General features: G+C 43.7%; 1 protein-coding gene across 1 annotated transcript in view; it reads left to right on the top strand.

Moving 5' to 3' along the window:
- The window catches only part of PRKDC (protein kinase, DNA-activated, catalytic subunit), a 677,570-nt gene that overhangs the window by 59,730 nt on the left and 595,369 nt on the right, over positions 1–22,471 (top strand). The window contains exon 7 of the mRNA XM_040354170.1: positions 17,442–17,541. Within this exon, the coding sequence (XP_040210104.1) occupies positions 17,442–17,541 (100 nt within the window). The remainder of the gene's footprint in view (positions 1–17,441; positions 17,542–22,471) is intronic.

The following is a 22,471-nucleotide window of genomic DNA, read 5'->3' as shown; positions in this document are numbered from 1 at the left end:
AGGTAAAACCCCATAATTAAGATTTTTTTATTTATCACCCCTGCCCCAACCGCACCCCCTTTAGCTGCAGTGGCAAGGGGTGTACACGTGCAACAGCAGAAGTTATATGCCCTGTCATGGTTGGTGGGTGTAGCACTTACCAAGCATGACCCTTTCAAGTGAATGAGGCCATGCTATAAGTGCCCTGCAATCTTATGCAATACAGCAAACAAGGGGTTAAAGCAGGCAGCTTTCTCACCACCTGCTTTTAAATCCTTAGACCCCGCAGAAGCATGCAGTTGCGGGACACTTGAACAGTGGCCCCATTTACTTGAATAGGGCGCGATTGGCAGGCAGTAGCACCCATTAAAAGCGAAATTTCAAAAATGTGTGAACAAAATGAAAAGATGAATACCAAAAAAATGAATATTCAATATAATGAAGTGATAAAAATGAAAGTGATAATAAAAATATATATAACAGTCCATAAAGTGTCCAATAGTGAAAAAACGAAGTTGATAATCTTCCACCAAAAGAAAACACCAGTGTGGTAAAAATCCAATCTGCTTACCAGATCCACTGACCGTTTGTTACAGCGGTCAGTTGAGCCCAGAGAAATTTATAGTCCTCTCAAGCAGACTAATATCCAGCAGGTGAAAAGGAGGGGAGAATCAAATCGGCAGCTTCAAACTCCAATGAATGAGAAATGAACGCTCATATGATTAGGGAAAAAAAAAGGGAAGAACAAAGATGCTCCATGGTGAAGTACTGCGAGTAAAAGGTCTTTAATGTAAAGTATTGCACTTACAATTCAGTAGAATAAACACAGCGTGTGCGGTCAATCGAATCCTAACAGCTGTTCTCCGTGTGTGTGGCTCTCTTCCGTACAGGCGATGACGAGCTGCGCATTGGTCACTCCTACGTCCGTTTCGTCGTAAGACGTCGTCGGGGATGGACCAGATGACGCGCACGTCATCGCAAAGGCTTTAAATAGTGTCAAATCGCCATCTTAACTATGGGAAAACACTAAGGGCAAACGGAATAACTTAGTACACACTGGAGAATGCTCATGTAAACACATGAGACTGATGGAAAACAAAATGCGAGTGACTGCCATCTTGTGGAGAAATAGGAGAAGAGTCTTATATCACACGGAGATACAGCAAATAGGAAACGATATATTATACAGATCATATAAATAAATGAATAAATATATAATTACATGAATAAATAAATATATGCATGTGCAGTCTATACAAGTTATGACAATATACAACCTTTATGATAATATAAAACCAAAATAAAATTTATTATTAAAAAATATGTTTTAAAATGTTATTAGGAAAATATTATTTAAAAAAATATCACTCAATATTTTTAAAAACCTCTAGTTGTCACCACACCGTCGCATTTACGTGACACAACACAAGTGATTAACCTACTTAATGACTGTGGTTGGAGGGACGGTTTTATTCTTGCAACTGCGGACGTAAATTCCCTCTACACGATCATTTCACATGATCATGGATTAGAGGCTGTTCGTTTTTATATTCAACAGGATCCTACTCTCTCGATTATCCAAAGAGATTTTATTATTAATTTATTAATTTTTGCAACCACTCATAATTATTTTTGGTTTGGAAAGAATTTTTATTTACAAACAAGGGGCGTGGCAATGGGGGCTAAATTTGCCCCGAGCCTCGCCAATCTTTTCATGGCTTTCTGGGAAAGGGACATAATAGATACAAATCCCCCGAGTGAATTGAGGCTGTGGAAACGATATATCGATGATGTCCTGATAATTTGGGAGGGCGATCTCCCTTCTTTAGAAAATTTCTTTGTTAGGTTGAACACGAATGATAGAGGCATCATTTTAACTTATGAGGCCAGCGATTCCGAGATTCATTTTTTAGATCTGAATATTTTAGTCCAAGATGGTGTGGTTAAAACCACCACCCACTTCAAAACAACGGATCGCAACGCCTATATTCCTCTAAATAGTTGCCATCACCCCCAATGGCTTAAAGCCATTCCCAAGGGTCAACTCCAGAGGATCAGGCGAAACTGTACCTCAACAGACGATTATTTCCAACAGGCCCGTATTCTGAAAATTAAATTTTTGGAAAAAGGTTATGATCAGGGCACCATTGATGAGATCATCCAACAAGTGGGTGCACTTGACAGAAATCAGTTACTTGTTGCCAATAGAGTTCCGAAAACCAGTATGGATCCTAAATTTAATTTTGCCATGATCACTGGGTACTCAAATCAGCATTTTTCTGTTAAAAAAATCCTAAAAAAACATTGGAACGTTTTGAAAAATGACCGTGTTTTGGGCTCATTAATCCCGGATCAACCAGTTGTTATTTTTAGAGGAGCACCGCCGTTACGTTTGAGGGTTGCCCCGAATGTAATTGATCCACCCAACACAATACAGTTTTTTCAAGACATGAAGGGTTTTTATCCTTGTAGAAAGTGCAATATTTGTAAAATCAATTCTTTCCGTGGACGTAAACTTTTATCATTTCAGTCCACCCAGACAAATAGGACATATAACATAGACTCATTCATCACATGTACCAGCGACCATGTAGTCTATCTTATACAGTGTCCCTGTTCTAAACAATATATAGGACGTACAAAACGAGCGTTACATGTTAGATTAGAAGAACATGTTGGTAATGTAGGTCGTGGCTTTCCTAAGCACAACCTGTCAAAGCATTATGCTAAATACCACAAAAAACAGATTGATGGAACTTTATTCCTCCCTATCGAAAAACTCAATGCTCCCTGGAGAGGTACAAATAAAGTACGCTCTATATCTAAATCTGAAACCCAGTGGATCTTTAATATGAAAAGTTTTGTCCCTTTTGGGTTAAATGTGGAGTGGGACATCAATTGTTTTCTCAGTAACGCATAGTTTCTCTCCATTTTTTAAAAATATTGAGTGATATTTTTTTAAATAATATTTTCCTAATAACATTTTAAAACATATTTTTTAATAATTTTTATTTTGGTTTTATATTATCATAAAGGTTGTATATTGTCATAACTTGTATAGTTTGCACATGCATATATTTATTTATTCATGTAATTATATATTTATTCATTTATTTATATGGTCTGTATAATATATCGTTTCCTATTTGCTGTATCTCCGTGTGATATAAGACTCTTCTCCTATTTCTCCACAAGATGGCAGTCACTCGCATTTTGTTTTCCATCAGTCTCATGTGTTTACATGAGCATTCTCCAGTGTGTACTAAGTTGATCCGTTTGCCCTTAGTGTTTTCCCATAGTTAAGATGGCGATTTGACACTATTTAAAGCCTTTGCGATGACGTGCGCGTCATCTGGTCCATCCCCGACGACGTCTTACGACGAAACGGACGTAGGAGTGACCAATGCGCAGCTCATCATCGCCTGTACGGAAGAGAGCCACACACACGGAGAACAGCTGTTAGGATTCGATTGACCGCACACGCTGTGTTTATTCTACTGAATTGTAAGTGCAATACTTTACATTAAAGACCTTTTACTCGCAGTACTTCACCATGGAGCATCTTTGTTCTTCCCTTTTTTTCCCCTAATCATATGAGCATTCATTTCTCATTCATTGGAGTTTGAAGCTGCCGATTTGATTCTCCCCTCCTTTTCACCTGCTGGATATTAGTCTGCTTGAGAGGACTATAAATTTCTCTGGGCTCAACTGACCGCTGTAACAAACGGTCAGTGGATCTGGTAAGCAGATTGGATTTTTACCACACTGGTGTTTTCTTTTGGTGGAAGATTATCAACTTCGTTTTTTCACTATTGGACACTTTATGGACTGTTATATATATTTTTATTATCACTTTCATTTTTATCACTTCATTATATTGAATATTCATTTTTTTGGTATTCATCTTTTCATTTTGTTCACACATTTTTGAAATTTCGCTTATTAATTAGCGCTGTACCTTCTTTTTGTATGTATATTTTTTTGCTTTAGGTATTTTGAGCAATAGGTACTAGCTGCTTTTGTCACCTCATCATATTTCAATATATGCTCTTCACTAGATAGCGCAGTGTTTTCCTAGGGTTTTTCCCACCCATTAAAAGCAACAGGGGTTTTAATTACTGCTTTGGCATGTGTATACCTTTGGCTGCTGCCTCAGCAGCTAATGGGGGTAAAGATTGGGGGGCAGTAAAACCGTGACTCAACCGCAGGGTTTTACCACCCCACAACTTTACATGTGAATAAGCAGTAAGGGTGTGGCTGGCGAATGCAACTAAGAGCCCAGTCACAAGCACAGCAGGCACTGCTGCTCCCCTGGAAAGCGATTCAAGTGTGTTTGACAGGCCGCTATATGTTGCCTCCTCACCATCTGATTTAAACCCATGATTGCCGTGCAATGCAAGTGATTGTGACACAATAGTACAGCAATTAGAGGTTTAAATCAGTTGTGAAGAGGCGCATTGTGCCCATTGATGTTTGACTTCTCCTATTTTGTTCAGGTAGATCTCCATCTCCTTTAAGGTTGCCTACCCCTGCTGTAGTGCACGTCTACCACAACCCTCTTTGCTAATATTTTGAAGATGTGCTTTATTTATGCCGGAAAGAGATTCTTAACCTCTTGACCACTGGGCACTTAAACCCTAACCAGATACATTTTCAGCTTTTGGTGCTCTTACATTTTGAGTGACAATTACTCAGTCATACAACATTGTACCTATATGAAATTTTTGTCTTTTTTTTCACACAAATAGAGCTTTCTTTCGGTGGTATTTAATCACGTTGTGTTTTTTATTTTTTGCGCTATAAAAGAAAAAAGACTGATAATTCTGTAAAAAAAAAAAAAGTTTTTTCTCTCGTTTCTGTTATAAAATTTGTAATATTTCTTCATAAATTTTGCCCAAAAATTATACTGCTACATATCTTTGGTAAAAATAAGTACACATTGGTGCATATTATTTGGTCTTTGTGAAAGTTATTGAGTCCACAAGCTATGGTGCCAATATCTGAAAATTGATCACACCTAAAGTACTGACATCTCATTTCTTGAGACCCTAACATGCAAGAAAAGTACAAATACCCCCCAAATGACCCCTTTTTGGAAAGAAGACATTCCAAGGTATTTAGAAAAGGCATGGTGAGTTTTTTGAAGTTGTAATTTTTTTCCCACAATTCTTAGAAAAAAAAATCTTGATTTTTGCATTTTTTTTTTTTTCCACAAAATGTTCATATTGGCAGGTTATTTCTCACACAGCATATGCATACCACAAATTACACCACACAACACATTCTGCTATTCCCCCCGAGTATGGCGATACCACATGTGTGAGACTTTTACACAGCGTGGCCACATACAGAGGCACAACATGCAGGGAGCACCATCAGATGTTCTGGAGCTCCCAGGCCAATTCTGACATTTCTCTCCTACATGTAAAAGTCATCATTTATTTGCTAGAAAATTACATAGAAACCCAAAACATTATATATGCTTTCTTGGCAAAGACCCTGGAGAATACAATGGCGGTCATAACAACTTTTTATCTCGCACAGTATTTGCGCAGCAATTTTTCGAACACGTTTTTTTTTTTTTTAACTGTTTTGTGCTTAAAAAAAAACCAGTAAAGTTAGTCCAATGTTTTTGCATAATGTGAAAGATGAAGTTACGCCGAGTAAATAGATGCCTAACATGTCGCCCTTCAAAATTGCACACGTTCGTGGAATGGCGCCAAACTTCGCTACTTAAAAATCCCCATAGGCGAAACGCTTTAATTTTTTTTTATTGGTTACATGTTTTTAGTTAGTGGAGGTCTAGGGCCAATATTATTGCTCTCGCTCTAACGTTCGCAGCGATACCTCACGTGTAGCTTGAACACTGTTTTCATATGTTGGCGGGAATTACGAATGCGTTCCCTTCTGCATGCGAGCACACGGGACAGGGGCACTTTAAAAATATATATATATTTGCAGAGTATTGGGCAGGGTATTTGCAGAGTATTGGGCAGGGTATTTACAGAGTATTGGGCAGGGTATTTGCAGAGTATTGGGCAGGGTATTGCACAGGGATGGATGGCTGGATCTGTGACTGCAATTGTCACAGATCCAGCCCACAGCACTGCTGCTGACATCCGATCCCTCTTCCTCTCCTCTCACACTGTACCGATCGGTACAGAGAGGGGAGGGACGAACCGGCGTCATCACATGACGCGGGTTTGTTTACAAGTGACGGAGCGATCACGTGGTAAACGGCCGCTATCGGTGGCAATTTACCGTGATCCGTGATGCGCCGGGTCTTCTAGCCGGGTCACGGGGCGCGCGGGAGCAGGATTATGGAAATAACTCGACCGCGCTGTAGACGTCTTTTGTCTAAAGCACGGTCGGCAAGTGGTTAAACAAGCTAGTAGCAGGATTCTAAGTACTATGCAGTTTCTTACAGTCATCAGATTTAAACTTACCTTGGGTGTTTGAGTGTAATTGATGATCTAAGACATAGAGAGACTAATTTAGTACACAGCACAGGCATTAGATATAATGCTCCAAGTGATCATTTAAGCATTTCTGTGTTATTTTGGCTTCAGTATATTACAGATTACTCAAAAGAATGTGGAACTTTAGTCAGAAAATTATAGTTTCTTTATCGTACACCACAGGAGGATGTGCTAAGGAAAGCTCTGCAAAGAAAGGAGCTATGCTTTTGGATCCATCCAAGACGCCAAATAATTATGCTGAAACTGGATGGGATCCAGGCCTCATGCAAGAGGCGTCGCCTGTAATGTCTCTCTTAGGAGGACTGGGCTCTAGGGTCCAGCACTTTCGCTACATAACGCTAAAAGTCCTGGTAAAAGTCTTTTACAATGCCCAGGGGAGAGGTCTCCTTTAAATAGGAACCCATATCTCTGAAGGTTGGCACACAAAGCCCGCCGAGATGGGTGAAGATTGGTGCTGACTGAATTTTTTTCAGCAGAAAAACCTGCGGCGGGGATAAAGGTAAGAGAAAGAGGATCTTAAGATTAATCTTAAGGACCTTTTTAAATCTTGAGTAGGGTGTCTTCTCATTTTTGGCCACTAGAGGGAGTAAAGAGCGGAGTTTGTACTCGCCACAATCTGTACAGTGTCAGATCCGCAGGACAAGCACACTTCCTCCACTGCAGAGCTCTGCTTAAAGACGACCACCGCTTCTCTCCTCCAAAACGCTGGGTAAGGACCCAGCACAGTTCGTATAAGCAGGGGGAGGCTTCCCCTTGTCCCAGGACAGCCTCCATTATTACCCTAGGTTGGGGGCGAGCTTTATTGGCGGTGGGGGTGGAGGAGGCCGGCAGCTCTTCCTTTGGGACACAGCAGTATTCAGGGGGCACATAAGCTCGTAATGTGGTTGGTGGGGCACTACCAAAGAGAGACACCTACTTCTATGGAATGAAACTGTGTGTTTTAAGTTGCATACTTGGGGGCAGATCCACAAAGCACTTACGCCGGCGTATCTCGAGATGCGCGGCGTATCTATGCGCCGTATCACTAAAACGAGATACGCCTGAAAACTAGGTTTTTCCGACCGGCGTAATTTTGCTACACCGGCGCATCGTGGGCGCAAAAATACGCTGGACGCACCATTGTTTTTCTATGCAAAAGAGGGAGATACGGCGATCCACGAAAGTACGTTTGACCGGCGCAGGCTACGCGCTGTGCGCGTAAGCTGTATGTCCGGTCTAAAGTTACCCCTCATAAAAGCAGCTTTAACTTTGCACCAGAAGTGTGCAGGTCAGCTAAAGCAACACCGTTAGGGACGAGCTGAGCAGCCACACTTGCAGGACAACAATCTGTATGCCAACATGCCAGGGGCATCCATGGTCATAGCTAGACTACTGGCTTTAGATGCGCGTAGAAGGAGGAGGGAACGGAGGAGGAGGGCACGGGAGAGGATATACCGACCGTGCATAAACGTCTTTGGCATGGCTGATTCGGAGGTGTATCGCATCTTCAGATTCACCCCTACTGCCATCCTGGAATTAACCACAACCCTGAAAGATGACATCACCAGCCAGACACACCGCTCACATGCAGTGGAGCCACTGGTCAAGGTACTGGCAACACTCCATTTCCTTGCCAGTGGCTCTTTTCAGCGTACAAGTGGAGTGGTGGCTGGGATGGCACTATCCTCCATTAGCAGATGTGTGCACCAGGTTGTCCCCGCAATCCTCAGATGCCTGGCCAACCAAAGATGCCTGGCCAACCAAATCATCAGACCCACCCAGGAGGACCTGCGGCTGAAGGCAATGGCAGATTTCTACAGAATTGCCAGATTCCCACGCACCGTGGGGGCCATTGATTGCACACATGTGGCACTACGGCCCCCCTGTGACACAGAGCACATATATACCGCAATCGGAAGCACTGGCATTCCATCAACGTACAGGTGATAGTCGATGCCCAATGCCTCATATGGTACGTCCGTGCCAAACACCCAGGGTCCAGCCATTACAGCTACATATACCGTCAGAGCCCCATCCCAATGGAATTTGAACAGAACATGTATGGGGACAGCTGGCTGGTTGGTGAGTGACATGGGTGTCAGGCATGACTGTCCGCCCCCATGATGCAGACATCACGAGGGGCACATGCATGACTAACATCACACATACGTACCCGTGAAGTGGTTGAACTAACCTTTGGCCTCCCGAAGTCCCTTTTCCAATGCCTGGATAAGTCTGGGGGTACCCTGTTGTATTCCCCAAACTTTGTGTGCCAGATCATCGGTGCATGTTGCATGCTGCACAACTTCGCCATGAGAAAGGGCCTGGAGATTGACATACGTGATGACCTGACCCACCAACCAGACAACCCCCCCCCCCCATAACCGAGGATACCCTCAGGAGATGCCTCGTGGAACGCATCTTTGCACGTTAAACACACACATTAATCATGGCACAAGCACAATGCACGCATGCACACCACTGTGGTCCCTAGCACACACACCCCACATCCTCATCAAATTGGATTAGCACAAGTCCACCATGCAGGACTTGGGAGCAGCAACGCCACGCCAAGGCTCCAATTATGTCACTGTACATTCATACACCATTCACACGGACCTGGGGATCACTTCTCCCTGGTCCTGGGGATCCCTTCTCCACCACAACCGAGGGTGACACCCCTTTTCCAGCAGGAATGTCACCCCCACAATCATACATCATTCACACTGTAGCCTGCCTGGGCTACAAAAAAAAAACACAGTAAAATAACAAAGAAACAGAAAACACTCATCACCTGAGTAAAACAAAAAAAAAACTAACGGCACTGACGTGCCCCACGCCTGGGGCGGCCACAGCCCTGGCTCCTCAGGGGAGACTCATGGGGGGGAATCAGGGGAAGGAGGAGCATCCCCTGGTCTCTGCCCACCTGGCGGCCTGCCCTCCAACTCCAGGGCGATGCGGGTGAGGCCCACATTGAGGGTTGCCGTGTTGGCCTGGACAGCCTCGGTCAGGGCGCGCACCTCCTGACCCACGCCTGCTGTGGTGGTTTGCAGGTCGTTTAGGCATGTGATGACAGCCAGGGAGTTGCAACCCATGTCCTGCACAGACTCCATGCTGTCCTCCATGCCGACCAAAGTCTGGGTAACCTCACCCAGATGGCGGGTCTGACCGGCCTGGTCCCTCCTGAGATTTTCGGGCAGAACCTCTGCCACCCCCTTGTCTTCCGGGTCGCCTTCCTGGCTCCTGATGAGGCTTGGGGCCTAGACGAAGGGGAGACCCTTGGGGGGGGGAAGCCCTGTTGGCGGAGGAGTGGGGGGGGCTAGCCCTGATGGAGGCCTGACTGGTGCCAGCACCAGGGCTAGACTCCTCCAAATGGAGCCTGACCTCATTCCCAGACATCACCTCCTCCTCCTCAACCTCCTCCTGAGGAGAGCTGTGGCCACTCCCCTCCTCAGAGGACTCCTGGCTTGCCTGGGGGTCTGCCTCAGACTGGGAGGTGGCGGTTGCGAGGGCTGGCCTCTAGGGTTAGAGTCCTGGCCTGGAAGAAAAAACGGCACAGGGAAGGTGGTCAAGCTCCAAGTGAGCCTTATCCGTCAGCTTTCTAGTGCTACAGATGGAACATCTGGCTTAAAGCGGAGGTTCACCGGTAAAATCCTGTTTTTACCCTTAGATGGATGCTCATTTAGTCTAGGGGAATCGGCTAGTTGTTTTAAAATCCGAGCATTACTTACCGTTATAGAGGGCGATCTTCTCCGCCACTTCCGGGTATGGGTCTTCGGGACTGGGCGTTCCTTCTTGATTGACAGGCTTCCGTAAGGCTTCCGACGGTCGCATCCATCGCGTCACGATTTTCCGAAAGTAGCCGAACGTCGGTGCGCTGGCGCAGTATAGAGCCGCACCGAAGTTCGGCTTCTTTCGGCTACTCGTGACGCGATGGATGCGACCGTCGGAAGCCTGTCGGAAGACTGTCAATCAAGAAGGAACGCCCAGTCCCGAAGACCCATACCCGGAAGTGTCGGAGAAGATCGCCCTCTACAACGGTAAGTAATGCTCGGATTTTAAAACTAGCCGATTCCCCTAGACTAAATGAGCATCCATCTAAGGTTAAAAGAGCAAAAAACATCATTTATCGGTGAACTCCCGCTTTAAGGGCCTGAACGTTTAGGTTACAGGGTGTTCCGTCAGAATACAATCTGACAATGCCCCTCTAGTGGTTTACTTTGTTTACCAGGAAGAAGCTTGTGCCTTGCCTATTGACAATCGTCATATCATGGAATGCAAGATTGGCAGGCGATTCGCTGGAGCGGTCTACAAGTGTGTCCTGGAGGTTGACATCTACACCCCGACTTTTTTCTGACCAAATGTCACAGCAACGGTACCCTGTACATAAAGGGTGTTGACGTCCAGGTTCAACAAGATATTGAACATCTTTGTGTCAAGGACAAAGGATCCACCCGCATGCGGGACCGATGTGTTAGTGATCCTGGGGGACCAGTTGTCGCTGGTTTATGTGTTCTCTCCCCCCAGGGCCGCGACTTTCATGGCTCCCATGCAACATCAGAAGAGAACGGAAGCTGGCCTAATTGCTCCAGCATAGCCCATATGACCTGACTGTGCAGGGACAGCAGAGGTGATAGTAGAGGACCCAGGGCCCCTCACAGCTTGTCCAGGCCTGCTTCGCAGGGTTACATCCTGTTTTGCATACATGGGTATTAATGGTCTGGCTGTTATAGCCCGCATCCGTGAGGATCGGGGCTTTCAGAATCAGCGGCAATTACCTTGATTCATACAGGAGAGCTGGCCTCCAGGACCAGATTTCCTAGGATCTGGAAGGCCCATATTCCTGGTGTGAAACCAAGGGGTGGCAGTATCTTGGTAGTATGTCATAGGTAAAATTCTTGCCTACCTACATTGGAAAGGAGATGGAGCTAGCCTTACAGAGTCAGCACCTTGGGCTGATGCACCATAATTCCCTTCATCCTTCTAAAGAGGAAATTGGTGTTCTTGGTCGCGGTTGCCTCTGCAAGAGAGTATTGGCAACTTTCTTTGTATAGAGCCATACTTCATTAAGTTTACAAGAAGGGTGACTGTAAATCCTCACCCAACCTTATTTACTAGAAGGGTCTAGTGTTCATTTTTTTTTCAAAACCTTGCTCTGCGGAAGGAGAGATTATTGCTTTTCTCTCAATAGAGATGAGAGCAGTTAAAGATCTATCTGAAGCCTTCAGATATAGAAACCTCAGATATAGAAACCTAACATTTTGTTTTGCTGCCAGAAGACCCTAGATGTGGGCAGGCAGTGTTCGGATCAGCTATTAAAATGGCTACACGCTCTCTCGTTAGGTCTTGACCTCTCTTACTCTATCTGAAGCGGCTGCTCGGATACGGAAAACTGATGTTGTTGCGCTACCAGGAGGCCCCAGGAAAGGGCAGGCAGCGTCTAAATCAATTGTTGATTCATCAGGTTATTATTCAGGCTTGTGGTTTAAGGAGAGGGCTTCCCCCTGTTTCTTTTGGGGTGCACCCTACCAGGATAGTAAGCACTTCATGCATGGTGCATTACCAAGCCGCAACTTGGTCGTTAGGGATTAGTGAACGTAAGCACAATCAGGTGAACATAAGACGGCAGGAGGATGCAGCCTTTGGCGCAGTATGCTGCAGGAAGCATTATAGGTCCTCATGTCTGATGGCGGTCTGCGTTGTTGGTGTCTCCCTCCCCTCAGCAAGCATTGCTTTGGGACATCCCACTTAGTAAGTACTAGACTCTGTGTCCCGTGATGTACGATAAAGAAAATAGGATTTTTTATAACAGCTTACCTGTAAAATCCTTTTCTTGGAGTACATCAAGGGACACAGAGTTCCCACCCCTCTTGTTTGGGGATATTGGGACACTTATTGCTTTGCAACAAAAACCTGAGGTGCTCCCAGTATGGGAGGGGTTATATAGGGAGGGAACTTCCTGTTCTAATTGATTGATTGATTACACCAGTGTCCAGCACCTGAAGGTGGAACATATAACCACTTACTTAGTAAGTACTAGACTCTGTGTCCCGTGATGTACTCCAAGAAAATAATTTTACAGGTAAGCTGTTATAAAAATCCTATTTTTAAAGAACTGTTTTTATGGGTAAGAGGCAAAGGGGAGGAGTATAGATGGTAAAAAAAATGGGAAGTATGTGCAGGTGAGGGTTAGGATGAAGGAAAAAAGCTGGGACAGCCGCACTCCAAAAAAACTCCTCCTTTAATTAAAAATCACAAAATACATGCCACAGCAAAAAACAGCACAACAAAAGAAAAGCTGACGTTTCGCACTATGCCTTAGTGCTTCTTCATAGCTATGAATGTTGTGCTGTTTTTTGCTGTGGCATGTATTTTGTGATTTTTAATTAAAGGAGGAGTTTTTTTGGAGTGCGGCTGTCCCAGCTTTTTTTCTTCATCCTAACCTGCATTTTGATTGCACTGCCTGCACCCTTGGCTCGGACCACAGGAATCAGATTACCTGGTTCTCTTTGAGCGGTTACCCACTCTCTCATTTCATTTCGGACTATGTGCAGGTGAGGGAGAGGAATGTGGAGGGTCTAACAGTGAGCACTATGTACAGGAGAAGAGTGTGGAGGGTATGGCAGAAGGCACTATGTACATGAGAAACGTTTTGAAGGGTATGACAGTGGGCAGTATGCACAGCAGAGGAGTATGGAGGGTATGACAGAGAGTGGTATGTACCGGAGAGGAGTGTGGAGGGTATGAAAGTGGGCAGTGTGTACAGGAGAGTATAGAAAAAGGTGGCTCATGTATAGTGGCATGTGGTTGATGGGATTTTTAAGGCAACAAAATATATGTGACAACTAAAGTCCTAAAAAGTTTATATTTATTACAATACATCATTATATCAAAAATATCAGACGTGAATAAAAAACTTTTCAAGAGAATACAGTAAGTCACAGCATGCCCAAGGACTAGGCTATGAGCGTGCAGGACAATTATCAACGCGTTTCAAATGATATACATCCTCCTTCAGGGAAAAGTTTGTACAGTATCAATTTCTATAAAGAATAAAAAGAGGAGAGTATGACAGTGGGCAGTGAGGAGAGGAGTGTGGAGGGTATGATGGGGCGGTATGTACAGGAGAGGAATGTTGAGAGAAAGATAGTTGGTAGTATGTACAGGAGAGGAGTGTGAAGGGTAAGGTTGGGTTACAGTATTTACAGAGGAGTGTGGAGGGTATGACAGTGAGCAGTATGTACAGGAGAGGGGTGTGGAGTGTATCACAATGGGCGGTATGGTGTGGATGGTATGATAGTGGGCAGTAAGTACAGGAGAGGAGTGTGGAGGGTATGATGGGGGCAGTATGTACAGGAGAGGAGTGTGGAGGGTATGATAGTGGGCAGTATGCACAGGAGTGGACTGTGTAGGGTAAGACAGCCGGCACTATGTACAATAGAGGAGTTTATGAATGTGGGCAGTATGTACAGGAGAGGAGTGTGGAGGGTATGACAGTGAGCAGTATGTACAGGAGAGGAGTGTAGATGGTATGATACTGGGCAGTATGTACATTAAATGAGTGTGGAGGGTAAGACAGTGAGCAGTATGTACAGGAGAAGAGTGTGGAGGGTATGACAGTGAGCAGTATGTACAGGAGAGGAGTGTGGAGGGTATGACAATAGTCAGTATGTACAGGAGAGGAATGTGGAGGGTATGAGAGTGAGCAGTATGTACAGGATAGGAGTGTGGAGGGTATGATAATAAGCAGTATGTACATGACATGAGTGTGGAGGGTAAGATAGTTAAGACAGTGAGCCGTATGTACAGAAGAAGAGTGGGGAGGATATGGCAATGGGCAATATGTACAGGAGAGACGTGTGGAGGGTATGACAGTGGGCACTATGTATAGAAGAGAAGTGTAGAGGGTATGACAGTGGGCACTATGTATAAGAGAGAAGTGTGGATGGTATGGCAGTGAGCAATATGTTCAGGAGAGGAGTGTGGAGGGTATGATGGTGGGCACTATCTATAGGAGAGGAGTGTGGAGGGTATGACAGTGAGCAGTATGTACAGGAGAGCAGTGTGGAGGGTATGACAGTGAGCAGTATGTACAGGAGAGAAGTGTGGAGAGTATGTACAGGTGAGGAGGATGAAAGAATCTGGGAAGGAAAATGTAAAGGTTTGTGGAAGGATGTTTAGGGACTGCGTAGTGGTTAAGCAGGCCATACATGGATTGAAATTACGGCAAATAAGCAGAGACCAGCCATAGTCGATCTATGTATGGGCTAGCTGGTTTTACACTAGTCAATCTATTATCTGACTTGAGTACAACCAGCATGTCAGGTTTTTCCCAAAACAATCAGTGCTGCCAGCTATAGTTGGCAACACTAATCGTATTCACTGGCAGAACACAATAACACTGCAAGAGTGATTCCCCCATCCACAGTTAGCAGGTGAGAGGGTGTGTGGGGACAGGCTGGGGAGAGATACTTGTCAGTCCCTGGGAAGGCACTGTAGAGAAAATGGTATATGGCACACGATCCAATAAAGCATACAACAAGAAGGTGGTGTATAAAGTTATTATCAAATAAAGTCCATCTAGAAAAAGATGAGGGCTAGTGTCCAAAAGGAGTCCTGATTGAAGTATATAATGGTGGCTATAGGAAACACTTGGCGGCAGCACCTGAAGCAGAAGCAGACTTCTGAAGGAATCAAAAGAAAAAGACAAGATGCGCCATTCTAAGTGCAGTGAGCCGTAATTTAATAATTAAATAAATAAAAACCAGTAAAATGACTACTCACAAAAGGAGAATTAATACAGGCAATAAATGAGGTGCAAGCCTGGAGTCACTATGGGGTCGTCATCTATGGGGATCCATGTCCAGGGCAGCTGCATGCTGAGAATATTACACACACAGGGATCAGTAAGCCAGTAGAGACGATAGGATGCGGCGTGCGTACCACTGTGGGGCGCAGCTTGCCTTTGTCGCACCGGAAGTGACGTGGAAGTCCAGGCCAGCCAATCGGATCATGGATCTGATGAAACAGCTGACACTGTGAAACGCGTTATCCGATTGGCTGGCCTGGACTTCCACGTCACTTCCGGTGCGACGACGGCACGCTGCGCCCCACAGTGGTACGCACGCCGCATCCCATCATCTCTACTGGCTTCCTGATCCCTGTGTGTGTAATAATCTCAGCGTGCAGCTGCCCTGGACATGGATCCCCATAGATGACGACCCCATAGTGACTCCAGGCTTGCACCTCATTCATTGCCTGTATTAATTCTCCTTTTGTGAGTAGCCATTTTACTGTTCTTTATTTATTTAATTATTAAATTACGGCTCACTGCACTTAGATTGGCGCATCTTGTCTTTTCCTGGGAAGGCACTGGCTAGTATCAGAGCCAGATACACACAGGTTACATATGCCACGATCGTTGGAGCAAGAGCAATAATTCTAGCACTAGACCTCCTCTGTAACTCTAAACATTTAACCTGTAAAAAAATGTAAAGCATCACTTAGTATACAAAAAAAAAATCGTGCTAGCTTTGGTGTTTTTTTTTTTTTTTTTTTTTAAGAATGCTCAAATACCGTGTAACATAAAAAGTTGCAAAGACCACCATTTTATTCCATAGGGTGTCTGCTAAAACAATATATATAATGTTTGAGGGTTCTGAGTAATTTTCTAGCAAAAAACAAATGATGATTTTTACGTGTAGGAGAGAAGTGTCAGAATTAGACTGGGTGACAAGGGGTTAATTACCATAAGTAATATGCAAATAATTATTATTGGTCCTGTGATCTCATCCTCTCAGTCTGCTGCAGTGTGTCAGCTTATATTTAAACTGGCTGCTCTGTGTGTGGCTTCTGACAGGCTGTGCAAGCAGTCCCGTATCTCCGGAACCATAAATAATAGCAGCCCCATTTTTTGACCAGTGGTGGGGTGGGTCATTGGCTACATACCCCCCATGTGGGGTCTCTGTGACCCCTGGTCGCCGAGCTACAATCCTCAAAGTAGATTTTTTTTTTTTGGGGCAAATGGGCCTATCTTGAGGAAGGGGCCTGGAGCTTCAGCTCCAATAGCCCCTATGTTAATCCGGCCCTGACATTGTTCTGCCTTCATTTTTTTCCGGATCCGCAGACAGCGGAAGAAAGATTATTGCACTTTCTAGATCTAGTGAGAGCAGTAAAGGTGTATCTGCAGGCAACCGCTCAGATACGCAAAACAGATGTTTTGTTTATTTTGCCAGCTGGTCCCAAGAAGGGACAAGCGGCATCAAAATCCACTATCTCCAGGTGGATTCGACCAAACAATTATTCAAGCCTTTGGTTTAAAGAACCTAACTCCTCCTTTTTCTGTTAGGGCGCACTCTACCAGGGCGATAAGTGCTTCATGGGCAGTGCACCACCAGGCTTCGTTGGCTCAGATCTGTAAAGCTGCAACTTGGTCTTCAGTCCACACATTTTCCAAATGTTATCAGATAGATGTGAAAGGACATGAGGATGCCGCCTTCGGGGGAAGTGTGCTACAGGCAGCAGTATAGGGCCCGCCGTCAAAGTGCCCGCACATCCACAGAATGGAATGGCACTCCAGCTGAGTTGCTGATCAGCTGGAGTGATGTCCCATAGCGCATGTGCACATCGTAGGATGTTCAGCTGGAGCGCTCTTCCGTTCTGCGCATGGGCGGTCACTTTTCGACAGAGGGCACAAATCGATAGAACACTGGTCCATGCATCTGGGTAGATCCGATTGTATGGTCGCAATCTTTCTCCACCTCTGTGACGGAAGGGGGTCACAGGAGTGCAGAACTAACTGCACTCCTTTTGATCCACAGAAGTACAGCCAAATAAGCATTGGCTGTACTTGACCTTTTTAAGTCTGCTCTGTGCAAAATCATTGCACAGAGCAGGTACCATGTTGCAAAATACCATGTTTTGTTACTTTAGAAAAGACCATTCCGATCACTTGTCACTAGGTCTAAAGATAACATGTTCCCTGATTTTCTGTCTTTTTCATAGATGACTTCATCTACTAGAGAGCCAAAGCTATCAGTGGTAGCTGGATGTCTGAGGGGACTGTGTGCACTTTTGATTAACTTTACGAAATCCATTGATGAAGGTAACACTGATAGTGGCTTCTTCTTCTTCCTCTTCCTTTTTTTTTTTTTTAGCAACTCATGGATAGGGCAAAGAGCAAGGGACAAGAGGAACAGTTGCTATTCTCATAAATATACCACCATACTTGACAACTCTTACCCCCTGACACAGGAAACCCAAGCTCCTGACATGTTAAATTAGAAATCTGTTGTGCAGCAGATTACAGGCTAGTATATAGATTAGTGCAAAGACCATAATGTTTTCTCTAGCAGTGAAAAGGTTAACTATGCCCAACACTTAAAACAATAGGGTTGGTGTAGAAGCATATACCAGGCTCGCACCTCGCTTCAAATTGTTGTGCTTTTTAAGGACAGTTTTCCCGCACAGTATTCTTTATTAAGTCATTTTTAATGAGGATATTTTTAAGATACACAATCAATGAATATGACCATAGTCTATACATATGAATTTTATTCACGGAGACGTGTAATCATACAGACAAATGTTTACATGTAATTAAAATACTGATTTACGTTACATGAACATCTTGAAAATCAATAGAAACACCCACCAAATGGGCGTGTTGTACCTTTTGATGTAATATCACCTTGATAAACTTCTCGGTAGAATCAATAACCTTGTGCAATAACAATTAAACAGAACATCTGTATTTCACACGTCCAACTGTTACTATGCTGCAGGTAAGTAAGTGGTTAACAATGTGAAATAAATTAGATGTTTGTTTTGCCACTAAGGATGGAAATGCTGCAAAATGAAAAATTGAATCTTTGGAGAAAAATCTACAAGGCGGTTATTGATTCGGGAGAATAATTATCAATTGTAGAATATTCAATACATCAATATTTTAGAGAACACAAATGAATACAAGATAAAATCAACATGACATAATTACCCAATCCAAAAATGGCTACTGGTCTGAATTGCTAGTTACCAGAATTTTTAAGATGACTGCTGTGGCTTTCAAGATGTATACTTTTAAAGAGGAATTACTTCTTGCGACCTCCAAGTTCCAAGTGTCAGGTGTTCAGGAATCTTCATGAATGTAAAGATATGTATTGATGAATGTTGCATGTGTCTGCCATCTTGAGTGTGTGGAAGTGTGTGTGACTGCATCTCCCCCTCCCAGTCCTGGGATTGTGTCTTCTATTGTGTGTGTCCAACCGCCCCCCACCCCTCCTTTTCATCACATTTTTCATGTCCTAAATACTATCTCAGACAATGAGATCATAAAAATTATAATAAGCTCTGTCCAAAAGGTATGGCTTCTTTTTCATTGGTAAGAAAAACCTAATCATTTACTCACCAGGGAGCTCAGTGAGTTTGAGGTAATATCACCTTCAACCACTAGGTATCTTACATGTGTTTTGAGCTTATGTATTTAATTAATATATTCTATTTTTCATACTGTGAATACGTTTTTGTTATATTTGTTCTTAGGAATATATATATATATATATATATATATATATATATATATATATATATATATATATATATATATATATATATATATATATATATAGTGTGTGTGTGTGTAAGATTTGTGTATGCTAGTAACCGGCATCAAATAAAATATGCTTTGTATCATTTTGATTCATTGACATCACATAAGATGGTTCTATATTTATATATAAGTGTATATCTTTTAAAACCGGTTTGTCTAGGAATGACACAGGTTTTATTTATTTATATATATATATATATATATATATCGGCGTATACCGCACACTTTTTTGCCCTGAAAATCAGGGCAAAATCGTGGGTGCGCGATATACGCCAATACCCGCTTTCCTGCGCCGAGTTTGAATACTGCGCCGGCATATACCGACCGCAGTACACTCGTGTATAGTCGGGCAGTCTCGGCTCCTCTCGCGCTGACGTCCTGGACGTACAGGACGTGAGCGCGAGTGTAGCCGAGACTGCCCGACTATACACGAGTGTACTGCGCTCGGTATATGCCGGCGCAGTATTCAAACTCGGCGTGGGAAACGAGCGGGGAGGACGCCGCAGAAGGACGTCGGACCCGACTGAGAGGACACCCGAAGACGGACGCCAGACCCGACGAGGCCGCCGATGGACGCCGTGCAAGACACCAAACTGTAAGTACAAAAATCTTTTTTTCACAGGAATTTCGGGGCAACTTTAGGGGTGCGCGCTATACGCAGGAGCGCGCTATACCCCAATAAATACGGTATATATATCTCTCTCTCTATCGCACACAGTGATTATCTATATGGATAAATAAATAATTCTGATTTAACTTATGTTTAGATTAACACATTCTTATCCGATGCGTTAATCTAAACCAGTGTTTCTCAATTCCAGTCCTCAGGCCCCCCCAACAGGTCAGGTTTTCAGGATTTCCCTCAGATGAAAAGGCTGTGGTGATTACTAAGGCAGTGAAACTGATCAAATCACCTGTGCAAAATAATGGAAATCCTGAAAACCTGCCCTGTTGGGGGGGCCTGAGGACTGGAATTGAGAAACACTGATCTAAACATAGGTTAAATTCTTATATGGTTATAATCACGATTGGGTGTCTTTCATAATGCTAATTAGCTTTTCAAAACATTTCTACTTATCACTATTTTTATATTTCACCTAGTATCAAAGTCCAAAAATACTAAAATGATAATCATCTCTGTGATCTACAATATCATAGATAATTTGAATGATTTATCAAGGATATGGATGATGGTACACATTGATTCTTACAACATGCATTGTAACATAACATATTGCCGTATATACTCGAGTATAAGCCGAGTTTTTCAGCACATTTTTTTGCACTGAAAATGCCCCCCTCGGCTTATACTCGAGTCACGTTTTTGCGCCTGATCTCCCGGACTTTGAGGACCCGGTATCGGCCGACCGTAGGTCCCCTGGACCCCATGTAGCCCACTCTTCCTCTACAAGTGTGCAAAGTTTTTTGTCCCGAGGACCTACGACCCCTTCCATAGACTTCCATGTTAAACGGTAATTTGTCCCGTGAATTTGAGGACCCGGTACCTGGCACACATGCAGCCCCATTTCTCCTCTACAAGTATGCAATGTTTTTTGTCTGGAAGACTTACAGCTGGGAGCACCGATTTTTCAAAACTGGGCACCCCTTCCATAAACTCCCATGTTAAACGTCAGTCTAGTCATGGGCACAGTAAGGCATGGGCACAGTGAGGCATGGACATAGTAAGGCAAAGTGAGGCATGCAGATGGACACCCTAGGCTTATACTCGAGTCAATACGTTTTCCCATTTTTTTGTTGTAAAATTAGGTACCTCGGGTTATACTCAAGTATATACGGTATATGTCCATATCTGTATAGATACATGTATTTGTCATTTTACTCTGGTTTCTGTGACTGGTGTCCTTTGGTTGTAGAATTAACCAGGCGTTAATGATGCCATTGTTTGAGGAAAAGCTGTACAACCAAATTCTCCTCATCGACACTCCTTGGTCAATATCATCATGGTCTGTTCATACATTTTGGGATTATTGAGTTTTTTGGGTGTCATATACACCTTACAGCTCATCCATAGTATTTAAGACAGCTTGAATCAACATTGGTGTTGACTAAAAATCTAATTCACAATGGATTTATTTATCCACTTTTCTTCTTTAATTGAAAGCTTTGTAACTTGGTTTTGGACGCACAAATTTCTATCCTTGTCAGCTGGTTTTGTGTGAGGTGGGACCATTGTTTTCGAAGTCTCTGTTCCAACACAGGCTTGTTAAAGTTGTTCTCGAAAGAGAATATTTCACCTGAAAAACCAGAATTAATACCTCCCGATGACCAACATGCACTTGATATGCTAAACTCATTACTAGATGAGAACCAGTCATCAGATGATGAACCATCCCAATTGATTAGACGGCCTAACTTGACGATTCGATCCCTACGAATGCCAACATTATCAAAAAACCGATGGCTCCAGATGTTCCTGGACATGGTACAGAGCGACCTGGTGAAAATAGACTGGAGCAAAAAATCTAGTGATAACCTTACCGCCAATGAAAGACGGGCTCTACACGAATTAGAGTCCAATAAAAATATAGTCATAAAAAATAGTGACAAAGGCGGCAACGTGGTAATTCTAACCCAAAAACAATACGAACGCGAGGCAAAACGACTATTGAGCGACACTTCAACTTACAAAAAACTGGACAGTAATCCACTGCCTCTAGTCGTCTCCAATTTAAACTATAAATTGTTACTAGCTAGAAACGAAGGTCTGCTCACTAATAAGGAATACAACTATCTATGTGTACTAAATTATAATATACCAACATTTTATATTATACCAAAGATCCACAAGGATCTTAAAGAACCACCAGGTAGACCTATCGTCTCCGCCTGTCAGGGACCCCTGGAGTGCACAGGCAAATACCTAGATGGACTTCTCAAAGAGATGGTCAATAAGTTACCATCATTCGTCCAAGATACACAGCATGTACTAGCAAAGCTCCAGGATCTCAGTGCTGAACTAATACCACCAAACACTCTCCTTGTCAGTATCGATGTGGAATCACTATATACATCGATACCGCACGAAGTAGGAACCATGGCGGTACAGACCTTCCTGGACGATAACTTCCCAATGGCAGGCCCTCAAAATGAGTTCATCATTGAGATGCTGGAATTCGCTCTGAATAATAACAACTTTCAATTCATGAACACATACTACTGCCAAATAAGAGGTACATCCATGGGCGCAGCGTGGGCACCTGCCTACGCCTGCTTGCACTTGGGACTCTGGGAGGCGGAGGACGTTTATACGTCGCTGATGTACCGCCGCCATGTACTTACATGGTGGCGGTACATCGACGACGTACTCATGCTATGGCAGGGTAACACTGAGCAGCTTCAGCAGTTCATGTGCGAACTGAACGACAATCAACGTAATATACGTTTGACTTACACTTCGCACACACAT

This window comes from Rana temporaria, chromosome 5 (genome assembly GCF_905171775.1).
Source record: "Rana temporaria chromosome 5, aRanTem1.1, whole genome shotgun sequence".
In the NCBI taxonomy this organism is placed as follows: domain Eukaryota; kingdom Metazoa; phylum Chordata; class Amphibia; order Anura; family Ranidae; genus Rana; species Rana temporaria.
Note: the sequence above shows the minus strand (reverse complement) of the source record. Positions and strands in the feature narration are given on the sequence as shown.